The sequence below is a fragment of the Triturus cristatus genome, chromosome 5_2, assembly GCF_964204655.1.
Source record: "Triturus cristatus chromosome 5_2, aTriCri1.1, whole genome shotgun sequence".
Lineage (NCBI taxonomy): Eukaryota > Metazoa > Chordata > Amphibia > Caudata > Salamandridae > Triturus > Triturus cristatus.
The window spans coordinates 219,732,117-219,744,529 of record NC_140588.1 but is presented as its reverse complement, the minus strand read 5'-3'; the positions used below and the strand labels follow the sequence as shown (position 1 = coordinate 219,744,529).

At 44.7% G+C, this 12,413-nt stretch overlaps 1 protein-coding gene across 1 annotated transcript in view; it reads right to left on the bottom strand.

Annotated features, from left to right (window-relative positions):
* Window positions 1-12,413, bottom strand: part of LOC146822819 (uncharacterized) — a 119,814-nt gene that overhangs the window by 31,553 nt on the left and 75,848 nt on the right. The window contains exon 3 of the mRNA XM_085606589.1: window positions 5,127-5,204. Coding sequence (XP_085462715.1) covers window positions 5,127-5,204 — 78 coding nt within the window. The remainder of the gene's footprint in view (window positions 1-5,126; window positions 5,205-12,413) is intronic.

Below are 12,413 nucleotides of genomic sequence, written 5' to 3'. Positions count from 1 at the left end.
AATGTGAGTTGAGAAAAGATAAACTCATTTTCTTTGGGCACATATTTTCCCACAAAGGAATGCAACAAGATCCAACCAAGGTTTAGACACTCAACAAAATACAAGCAACAGTGGAAGTAGCTGGTGTAAGTTCATTAATGGACCTGGTGAGCTACTGCTCCCTCTACATCAAAGACTTTGCCACAGTACGTACACCACTAAGAGAGCCTACACAGCAAGGCAAACAATTTGTGTGGACCGCAAAATGTGAAGAAGCATTTGAAAGCATAAAAGAGGAAGTAACATCCATGGATCACTTAGCTTACTTTGATGCCTTCCTATGCTCAGATCTAACAATTGATGCCAGCCCAGTAAGACTAGGAGCCATCATAGCTTGGCCGATATTCTTCAATATAAATAATTGCATTCTCAAGCAGAAGCCTAAAGGAGGTGGAAGAAGCTTATTCACAACTGGAGAAAGAACTTTTGGCCATCGTGGGGACATACAAACATCACCAAATGTTCCTATATGGAAAACCATTAATGATCATAATGAACCATCCAGCACTAGTAACTATCTACAGCCAACAATTCCACCACGAAAGAAAAGTGGTGAATATGATTAAGGGACTACAATTTCAAAATCTTGACAAACAAGAGAAATAACACAACTATGCAGACCCTAGGTCCCCAGGCACCCTGTTCAGAATGCCTGCCCTGCACCCTCACTGGCAGAGGAATACATCAACTTTGTACTATGTCAGAGCACCCCAGTACAAATACCACTAGAGGAGATGGTGAGAGAATCATGCAACTATAGCGCCATGGAAGAAGTAACAACCATGATGAGAAGACAATTATTGAGGCACACCACCAACAACAGTCAGTACAAGATAGGGGTCAACAAAGATGAGATACTTGTACCCAAGAACGTGCAAAAGAAGTTGACGGACACGGAGCAAGGGATACTCCTCTGTGGCACCGGAATAGTTATACTTCAGACATTATGTTGGCGAACTGTCAACCTTGCACATAAGAGTCACAGATGGATGGTAGCAACCAAGAAGATACACAGATAGAAGGTAAGGTTCCCAGGACTGGATCGCCAGGTAGAAGAAATGGTTCAAACCTAACACCCATGTCAAAGCACAGGGAAGCCTTTAAGGCTGGAGCAGTTACAAATATCTGATCTCCCAGATGCAGTGAGGTTGATGTTGGCAGCTGAATTCTATGGATTCCTGGACACTGGTTGTCATCAAGAAAAAATCGTGTTTACCTCTAGAGCATCAACTGCCTTTAACGTCAGAGGCAGCCATGCTGCCCATCCTGAATGAAATTTTTGCAGCCTGCGGTGTCCCACTCACCATCAAGACAAACAATGGGACCCCTTTCTCAGAATAACAGTTACTCAAATTCATGACATATCTGGGTATTCATCATTGGAGAAAACACTGCTATGGCCTCCAGCCAATGGAATGGCAGAAAGATGTGATGGAGCAGGGATTAAATAACCCCCACCACTGGTCATATAGACCTTTGCTCGTCGATAAAGACAGCTTAAATGAAGCAATCATTTTCATCAACCTTCTAGTACCAATAATTCATTTTGACATTTGAAAAGTGAATAAAGAGAATTTGTGTGAGTTAAAGGGTTATAATAATAATTTAGTAAGTGCAATACATTTTATTTACAAACGATTATTCTTTAGTTAATTTTCTTATAAATTCTAATAATCCATTAGTTGATATTTCAAAACAAGATAAAATACAATATTAGTGCAAATTATAGACAAAATAGTTAGAATGCCGCAAGTGTGTTCCATAAAGGAATTTCCCTGATCTTAATTAGGTTGAGAATAAGGTGTCAGTCCAGAACCCCTAAAGAGTTTAGATGAGAGAATAAAATGTATAGGCGTGAAGTCTTTGCACTTCAAATATAAGAGATTTGTTAAGCTGGAAAGTGTTCTCAGCTATAAATCAGCAGTCATCTAGTAAATAGGAATAGGCTCAAAACGTAATCTCTCATGAAGAGGATCTCCAGAATGTGATGACCAACTCTAGAAACCCACACTAATATAAACACAGTGACTTATGAATTGAAACAAGTATCACATTCTCCATTCACAACATCCAATAGGATTTCAGTAAACTCCTGGGAGTAGGTAAACTCCCCAGTTTCTCACGTCTTCAAAATAGGCCACAGATACAAGTCCTTGAAAGGATACTTCATCCACATTTTGCAGTTCAGACAGTTCTTCCCATGAATCATACTTCCGGTTGTCTCCTCGCCTCCCCATGAGAAACTCATTATCAGTTGCCTAATACAAGACATTCATTAACTAACAAAATGCTTCTGGAAAGTTATAGCTTCTTCAGTGGAACGAAAAACACCTCAGGCTAACAACAATTCTGCATGAAAACAGGCTTTTCAATGTTAGGATATAAATTCTCTGTTAATATGGCATCAACTGTTAGACTAATTTTTCAGTTAGTACATTATTATTTCTTTTGTATGCTTATAATGCCTAAGTGTGATTGCCTACTGCAAAATGTATAATAAGTATATTATTTAGCATAGACTTTTGCACTGTTCAGTTAAATGTTTTTAAGTTTGCAATATGAAGAAATTTGCTTCATCACATTCATATCCACCATCAAGGAAGCAGTGCAAAGGGCCAAGCTGATCCAAATATTATTCGGCCATGCTCTGTGTCAAGTTCTTCGTGACTGTTGCAACACACCTCACAACAGGGAAGTGCCCATCCGAACGCCGTCGTGAACACGGATTGAATCGGTCGCGGTAATTTGGACAGGTCACGGACTCGTGAATCGACACAGTTTACAACGCGCTTTACTTGGTATGATTCAAACGCTCATTTCATGATGCACGGACATGATTCATGTTCACATAGCAACTGTATTTAAGACCATTTCATGGTGATATTTATCGTTTGATGCCTACGAAACTTGCGAGGAAAGGTTTTGAAATAGTTCATTCATTACTACATGGAGTGTGTACCTTTTTGATGATTACAGAGGACTACAAGCAGACGGATTTTGATTTTAGGCCCTGAAGAAGTTGACTGTGCATCATATTGCACGACGAAACACGTGTTGGTGTTTTACTGCAATTCAGAACATAAAGAACAACGTGTGTTTAGAGAAAAAAACTAACTGGATGGGCTATGATGTGATATATAATAAAAACTGACGCTGGACCTGGATCAATAGTCTGTTGGATGCTACTAAATATTGGAAGTGTGCTTAAGGGGACTTTATATTTGTTTATCTTTCCCCTCATTTGAGGAGATTATTAAGGCTGTAGTGATAACCAATCTTTTCTCCCCTTGAAGCACCGAGCATTTGGCTATCAGTTGTTAGACTTAGCCCTAAATTTGCTGAGCATCCTAGAAAATACTTCCTGGTTACCATAGCATTTGAGTATGGTTTTAATAAGGCATTCTTTACTTTCCCATCTCTCTCTCTCTCTCCTTTTCTGCATCTTTATTTTGTTTCAAAGGGGCTGAGATGTCATGGAGGCGACAAGGAACAGACTCTGGAGAACTGTACACCACTTCCATGCAGCTGGTATGAGGGAAGAAGTGGGGGAAAGCCACACACTTAAAGCCGGGATCCCAGACGAAGAGGAGGGTCAAAGATCAGCTCTGCCTGCACCTTCCTATGCTGCAAATCTAGATAAAAGAGGTACCTGCACATCACTCTGACCTGTGTGTGGTTCTTATTCCTTCAAGCCTTCTTGTGGAGCAACAACACAACAGCTGTGGGGTGGGATTTGATTCCAGTTCTAATGAACGCAGCATGAGAAAGGGGTACAAGAACACTTTATGGCTGGGTTACTTCTGGACAGTGAGGAAATGTGGAGCCCCTTGTATTGGCTGTAATGGCACGCACACAGAGAAAAGTCTCAGCTTAATGAAAGACAATATCCATATTAGAACTGACAGGACTGAAAGTAACATTTAATATTTGTGATGGAAAAAAAACTCTTTCAAGGCCAAGAAAAATTATTTTCAGCATATATGTTATAAAGATTTTTCTACATGCTAACTACAGACTTTACATAGTAAAATAATATTGGCGTTTATGCAATTTACAATAAGAACTGATAAGATTACAAGTGTACTGTTGAATTCTCAGTAAAAGTTACAAAACCATCACAGTATCTCTTTGATGTTGTCATAAAAATCTGAAAATACAACTCCCTCAGCTACCAGCAACAACTTTGCCGAACAAGGACCAAGAAGTCTTGTGGAAAAAAAAATGTATGAGCCTGAATAGCCATTTTGGATATGCCGTTTTCACTTTCTACTAAACTGAAGTCATGATGCTCAAACAACCCTCTTCTATTTCCACATCTTTCTCCTCATTGCCTGCACCACTAACAGGGTTTGTGTGGGATGTAAAACGAAATGTTACACCACAAGCCTAGACACAGAAGTGCATTATTTAGCTGGTGAGGACTGTTGTGCACAAGCAAAATGCTATCACTCACAGTGTGGATAACCATTAATTGAAGTAGCCTCACCCACCACTGCCAGATGCTGTACGCTGTGGTGGGCAGAAATGAAAGGTGAAAGAAAGGTAAAGTAAATAATGGATGAAGAGTGCTGACCCTGAATGTATCTCACACACACACGCGCACGCACACACACACACACGCTCACGCACACACACATATAGGCTGGACCTAAAAAAGTAGCATAATATGTTTTTGTCTTCAATTTTCTTATTTTCAATAAGCATTATTTTTTAAATCCCTTATACATTGCTGCGCATTTACAAATATCTAAATCTGTGATCCCACACTAAACAATGCGTTCTTGCACCGTGCAACTTGCAAATGGCTTGCTAATATAACCGGTTTGCAAGAGGAAAGAGAACTTCTGGATTTATGGTGAGAATTAGCAAGCAATGATGCCCAAACGACTAATGCCTCAAAAAATGAATTAGAATGCTAGCAATACTTTCGGGATTTGGATTTTGTGTACAAAAGGAAGTAATTTCCTTAATCACAGCAGCATATCAGAGAAGCAAAACATTTCTCTAGGTTAATATGGCAAATATGAGGACAATTGACAAAAAATTCCAGGCACAGCCAGCGACTTTCATTGCAATGTCCTGTTTACCTTGCTTGTTATGACTGGCACGTGCTCAATTTCCCACTGAACGTCGGCTCCTAGTTCACTCAGGCATTCTAGAACTTTCTGCCAAGAGAAAACACATTTTCAGAAATAGTTTTCAATCATACTCAGAATGTTGCTATGTACTGTTTTTATTCCAAACAATGCAAATATTTTAATTGCAGAACATAAGATTACATCAGAAATTCTTTGTCTGCAAGAAATAATAAAGAAAATAATGTGCGTTGGTTATGAAGAGGAATTCTATTGGATCGCAGGGACAAAACATTCTTGGACAGTTATTCGCAACATTATAGATGCCTTTTATTTTAAATAAATCATTTCTAGGGCTCTGTACAATTGCCCTAAAGGCTTCCATCTATAGAAAGTCAAGGCACAGGGCGTATACGTTTGTTTGGGAACAAGGGCTGACTTTAGCACCAAGATACTAGAACAAAGAAAAGAGGCTTTTTAGAAAGGACGATTTAAGTTCAACAAACAAAAAACTGGGACTGCTTTTGATCTTCACTGTTCGTTCCTTAGCACCGTTGCACTAAGTAATGCGTTATTGGGCCACACTTAGGGCCCTGTTTATCAAGGAGTTGTGCAGCACACAATGGGGTGCATGTGTGATGCAACTACAAATGTGATTTTTCAAGCAAGGCCATCTTGCGTGGCGTTGCGTGGCTTGATAAATCTGGAGTAACTCAACGCAGCGCAAATCGCTGCGTTGCATTACTCTGCCCCAGGGATGCAAAATGTGTTTATTTCTCCTCGTTTCTCCTTCTAGAATGAGGAAACTGCCTCAGGGGATTGTTATTGTGCAGGAAGGTGTCTCTTCCTGCACAGAATCAGGCCTGCTGGCAACCCAGGCACCCTTGCACCATTGTACACCAGCGCTGGTAAAAAGGCAGTAATGTGCTGCATTATGTTAGATACGGGCCATTACTGCCCTTTCCCTGTCACTCAGTGCAGGAAGGAGGCTTGCTGCACTGCATGACATATTGAAAAATATGCCCCTTACTTTAGCCTCATAGTATCTATCTATCTGTTATGTTTTGTAATCAAATTTCGCTCTATCGTTGTAGCCCCCTCTTTTTTTTAATTACTCTGTGATAATCATTTGACACGTACACTTACATTTGGCCAGAGAGAAATGTAGGTTGTATAATCAGGGCCATTGGAATTATGCGTCAGGGGAGGACCAACTTATGTGGCAGGGTGGCTAAATTATGCAAAAAGAAAACACAAACTAAGCGCCATAATTCAGCGCATTTTATGGTTATATCACTGCCTTGTTTTATCATTTTCACACAGGCTAACACTGTCTGGGCAAAGGTTTCAACTCATTAGTATCACCTTAACACCCAATACCAGCAATATGCAACAGAAAGGAGACTAGTCAAGGTTTGCAAAGGGTCTTCGACTGTGTGGCAACATGGTTTATAGCGTTTTTGGTAACTATTGATCGTTTGAGCTACAAACAATTTTTTTTGTTAAAATCTACAGTTTATGCAGGAAATTATAGAATATGTGTCACATTCAGCAAATCCATAATTATGCGTAAAACACCACAATCACAAAATCGCATAATTGCACTGGCCCTGTGTATGATAGGATGTTTAAGTTGCAGTCAAGGGAACCGCATTACTGATACAGTATACTGCACCCCTCTGCACTGCTCGTTCCCTTAAGTGTGTGCACCCAGTGCAGAGTGGGGCAGTGTGCCATATCACAGCAGACACACTGTTCCGAGTGAGGGTGCAACACCGCGCCTAAGGGCAGTGCGTTAGTGAAAGGCTGATGAGCTTTTTGAACTCTCAGGTCAGTCTTTCACTGCAGGTGGCAAACAGGCCTCACATTGAAAGGGGGCAAGGATCCTCCTGCCAGCTGGTGCAGTGGGTGACTGCTCCCACCTGCAGGGCCAAGCCTAGGGTGTCATGGGGATATGCACATGCACCCCTCCTATAGGGTGCTCTGAAGGGGTGCACTGACTGAGCAGCACCTCAATATGGAGTACAGTCAATTCTTCTACTCACTTGCTCTCTGACTCTGCTTCCACATCGATCATGTGACATGGATGTAAAGGATTTCCTCATTTGCTTGGGACCATGCAGCCATGCAAATGAAGACACACTACTTTAAGATTGCATCAGCGCACACTTCATGTCAGAGCAATCTGTATTACAGAAGAGGCAGCACAAGCCTTAATGTTCGCTTCTTTAACACCAAAGTGTACATGGGCAAACAAATTGGGTGCACATGTTCCTTGCATTCCCAGTGCTTAATTTGAGCTGGTGGTTGCCAGTGCTCAGCACCAGCACTGAATTTCTAACACCAGCAATTATGACAGTCTGCCACATGATCGCACTGTTTGTTTTATTTAGAGAAGAACACAACAACATTTGTTTAATAATTCAATATACATTAAAATTGACTAATACCTGCCACCCAAGCCATTCGTATAGTTTTGGGGGCCTGGCATAGTCTGAAGTGCTGCATTTGTAGGAATGTGATGTTAGTTGTGTTTGTACTGTCACCAGCACCGCTGTCCGGGGCAATGTGTAGTGCGAACTGCAGTGGCCTCCTGACGAGGGCCATGGCACTTATTGTTTTTGCAAATTAAGCATTGGCACTTTCTATAATATGACCCCAGGTTGGCAAGTGAATATTCGTGGCATAGGCCATGAGGTTGAGGGAGCAAGATTGTTACAAAGATACATATTTTTTTTAGCAGGGTTCACAGCCTAGGTGTGGTAGTCCTAAGGTGGAAGGAGAATGCTTTCACGTTTGTCGCAAAGATGAGGTTAAGTTGTGTCTAAGGTGAGAGATTATTGCAGAGAATTGATAGTAAATTGCCTCTCTCCACCGGAAGAAGAAGGGACTAGAACAATAAGTAAATGCTGTTTGGTCTGTCTTTGAGGCCAGTTAGGTTTGTGCAGTTTGTGTCACATTGGGTGAGCATGACTAGCATTAAAGAGGCATTTGTATGAGAGGAAAATGATCCTGGACTGGGTTCTCACTTTGACTAGTAGTAAACGTGTTTTAATTTCTGATCATAATATGAGTCTGATGATGACATTCAGGACCTTTTACATCCAGGTAACATGGTATATACTCTGAGGTTTCTATAGAGGGTGTTAGTCTAGGACCGTGGTTACTTGACTAGACTAATTTGGGTAAGTCGCGTTGGAGGATACTATCAAGTTGTTTCTTTTGAATGCATCTATATTTAGATATAGACTTGGTATGGGAATGCAGATTTAGGGCCTGTTTAGATCTTGGCGGACGGGTTACCCTATTACAACAGAGACGGATATCCCGCCCCCGAAATATAAATCCCATAGGATGTAATGGAATGTATATTTCGGCGGACGGGCTATATGACACCGTTGTGACGGAGTAACCCATCCGTCGAGATCTAAATCAGGCCCTACGTCCTATTGAAGAGGAATGCAGGGTTTTTGGCCTGGTGGTCAAAGAAGCGGGATGGGGAAAAACAGTGGGTCGAAATGAAGAAAGATCCCAGAATGAGATCTGATGTTTTGTAGATTTTTCGAATCTTCCTTTCTTTGAGGCTTTCAAATGGTCAGACATGGCACAGAATGGATCTTGAAAGCTGCTGATCTTTAGGTAGATTTGTTTAGCTCTATTAAAATGTTCCTTATTTTGTCCTTGCCACTTGTTAGGTTTAGGTCTGCATTGTACTGCATACAGAAAGAAATGAATGGCTTTTTGCTTTAACCTTTCCATTCAGGCAGTGTTTGAGTGAACCAGGAGCAGTTACATACTGCAGGCATATTTTGTACAAAATGGCTGGTACTCTTCACCGCAAAGCAATATCCCTGCTGCAGTGATGTATTTCCGTGCACCCCAAAAGTTTTAACCAACGTCAACAGATGCCAACCCCACCTCCTGCCCTTAAACATGGCATGCGTTCAGGTATATATCTCACATATAAAGTTAAATATGTTTTTCAAGGGGGAGGAGCCTAGCGCGTAACCAAGATGGCCGCGTAGGCTCAAGGCTCCCGAGGGCCTCCGCAACCTCCCACATCTATCCTGAATTAATCCTGGTTTCGTCGACGGGCTTTTGTTGCTGAACTTGAGCTGAGGTGCCATCCGTTCTCCAAATTCAAATCGGGCTCGGGGAACCGGAATGGTTGCGATCTGAAGTTTACGGCCTGCTCCTGCCTTGGACCCGAACTCTAGTTGGTGAGGTGCCCGGGTACGAAGCGAACAACAGCGGCATGCAGGGCCTGGCCTGTCACGTACCCCGCACTTTCACTTTCGTTTTCGCACCTGTTTGCTGACATCGGCTGAGGGACCTTGATGTTCCAGAGGAGCGTGGATGGTGGAGTGTTTGGCCTGGATCTCGGACTATACACAGGCTACAGTCCGTGACGGCTGTAGTCCCTTGAATTAGCTATCTGGTCCCTACTCCTGTGCTGGCAGGTGCCGATCTCAGTGGTCACCAGACGATGGCGGCGAGGCTGGACGGAGACAAGCAGAAACCCAAGAATACCCGGCGGGGAGTTTACACCCAGGCTAATAACATGGACCGCTATGCGCAGACAAAGGGATCCCCTGGTGGGTCGCATAAATCGCCGGAAAGGTCCAAGGATGTCTCGGGCCTATCTGCTGACTTGACTTTGATAGACGTCATGGGCGCCATTGAGGAGATGAAGGCTGCAGTGGGTCAGCAGTTTGATACCCTGGCTCGTAAATTGGATGCGGTCCTGATCGATGTAAATCTGGTCAGGGCGGATCTGTCTAAAACGAATGAGCGGGTCAATGCTTTGAACCACACAGCGTCGAATCTAACTGTGGACGTGGCCGCCCTGCAAACGGAGGTTCGTAGGTTACGGCTGGCCAGTGACCAAACTGACCGTTGACTTGAGGATTCCGAAAGCAGGGCCAGGCGGAATAATGTTCGCATAATTGGGGTACCGGAACGGTCGGAGAACCCTGCTGCTGACCTTTTTGTGGAGGATCTGGTGGTCAACCATCTCGCACCCAAGGGGCTGAGCAAATTCTTTGCGGTGGAACGGGCTCACAGAATTTCGGGTGGTGCGCCGAAAGTGGGTGCTCCCCCGCGGCCTATAATTGCCCGACTTTTTAACTTTCGGGACAGAGATGATATCCTTCAGGCGTCGAGGGTGAATGGGCCGCTGAAGTTTGACAACTCCAACGTCAGCTTCTATCCGGACTTTACGCAAGCGGTCCAAAAACAACGACTGGGATTCTTGGGCATCAAACGGCGCTTGAGGGACATGGAGCTGAAGTATGCGATGCTATTTCCGGCCAGGTTGCGGGTTGAATTCGAGGATCGCTCGCACTTCTTCGACCCGCCGGAGGCGGTTGGAGACTGGTTGGATACCCTGCCCCGGAGTCGAGGTCGGGATGGTCAGACGGCGGAGAGTGGCGAGTGTTCGGCGGAACAGGACTAGAACTTTGGTTCCCGGTGATGGACTAGGCTGGTGACGTTTTGTACCTTAGCTCTATGGGACTCAAGTTTGGTGTAATATGCCCTTCAAATGCTCGGGGGTTGTGGAGAGCATATTGGGGCCCTTTCCTCCTTCAGGGGTTCTTTTTGTGGTTCAGTACATGTTAGGGCGACAGGCACACTGCAAGTTGGGGGGGCTGTTCGGGCTCAAGCAGGGGTGCAGGGAGGGGGGAGTTGTGGTTTGGATATTGTGGGGGTGGGGGGGTTGGGGACTGTTTGTTTGTTTCACAAGGCAATGTGAGGTTAGCTGCGGATTTGTCCTGGTTGTGTTCTCCGGGATGTGGGCATCATGCACGGGAGCGGGGTGGGGGGTAAGGGATTGAGAATACTTTTGTGGAATGTGAACGGACTGGGGGATAGGATCAAGCGCGGGGTGGTGTTGCAGTTTTTGAAACGGATCTCGCCCGACATTGTTTTCCTGCAGGAGACACATCTGATTGGGAACTCCTTCCATGCCCTGAATAGGCGGGGCTATCGCCTTGCTGTTCACTCTGGTTTCACTTCTGGCTCTAGGGGAGTGGGTATCTTGGTCAGGGCATCTCTCCCGTTGGAGGTGGACGAGGTGCTCCACGATGATAGAGGGCGATATGCAGCATTGGTGGGGAGATGGGAGGGTAGAACTGTTTCGCTCGTTGCTGTTTATGTGCCACCGGGATTGCAGACGACCACATTTGCTGATTTGGGGCGTTTGGTCCTGGGACTCTCTGGGGGGGTTCTGGTGTTAGGGGGTGATTTTAACGCTGTTTTATCCGGTATAGAGGACCGTCACCCCCCCCAGGGATCTCCCTAGAGCCCAGGCCTGGCTGGGTGGCTTTCTAGATACTTTAGGACTTATAGATTGCTGGAGATTGATGCACCCGGGACAGGCACAATACACCTTCCACTCGGGGACCCACGGGAGTCTCTCGAGACTTGATTATATACTTATGCCGGCGTTCCAGGCTGGAATGATCGGGGAGGTGCGTCATTTGGCCCAAGGTATTTCTGACCATTCCCCTCTATTGTTTCAGATGGAGGTTGTTCCTGGGGCAGAGGGAAGAGTAGCGCCAATTAACCCCTGGTATTTACGTAACCCTAATATTCGTGCGGAACTGGTTAAGTCCAGTGACTGCCCCTGCCGGTTCCATGTTGGCATCCTTTCTGCAACTCTCATCTGAGGCTTTTGATATTTTGGCCCAGAAGGTCAAATCTGGTTCGCCTTTGGATCCGGTACGTCCTGCCCTGTTTAGGAACCAGTCTTTTGTGGGGTCTTCTACGGTTTGTTCCTTGATTAATACTTCGTTGGCTACGGGCACGGTCCCATCCAAATGGAAGTGTGCTGTGGTTTCTCCTATTTTGAAGAAGCCAAACTTGGACGCTTCGAGACCGGAGAACTATCGGCCCATTTCCTTGCTCCCATGGCCGGCCAAATTGATGGAAGCCTATGTCAATCAGGCACTTACTGACCATCTTACTCAAGCTAACATTCTGGACGAGACCAAGCATGGGTTCCGAGCTGGGCATAGCACGGAGACTGCCCTTCTCGCCATGGTTGAACACCTCCGGTCGGTGCTAGATCAGGGACAGACGGCGGCGCTAGTTTTATTAGATCTGAGCGCCGCCTTCGATACGGTCTCGCACCGTATGCTTCTGCACCGCCTGGAAGAGATTGGCGTTACGGGGCTTGCCCTTCAGTGGTTCCGCTCCTTTCTCGTGGACCGGTCTTTCTGCGTTGCCACACCCCCCCATCAGTCCAAATTCCATCCTCTGGACTTGGGAGTACCGCAAGGTTCCTCACTGAGTCCCACA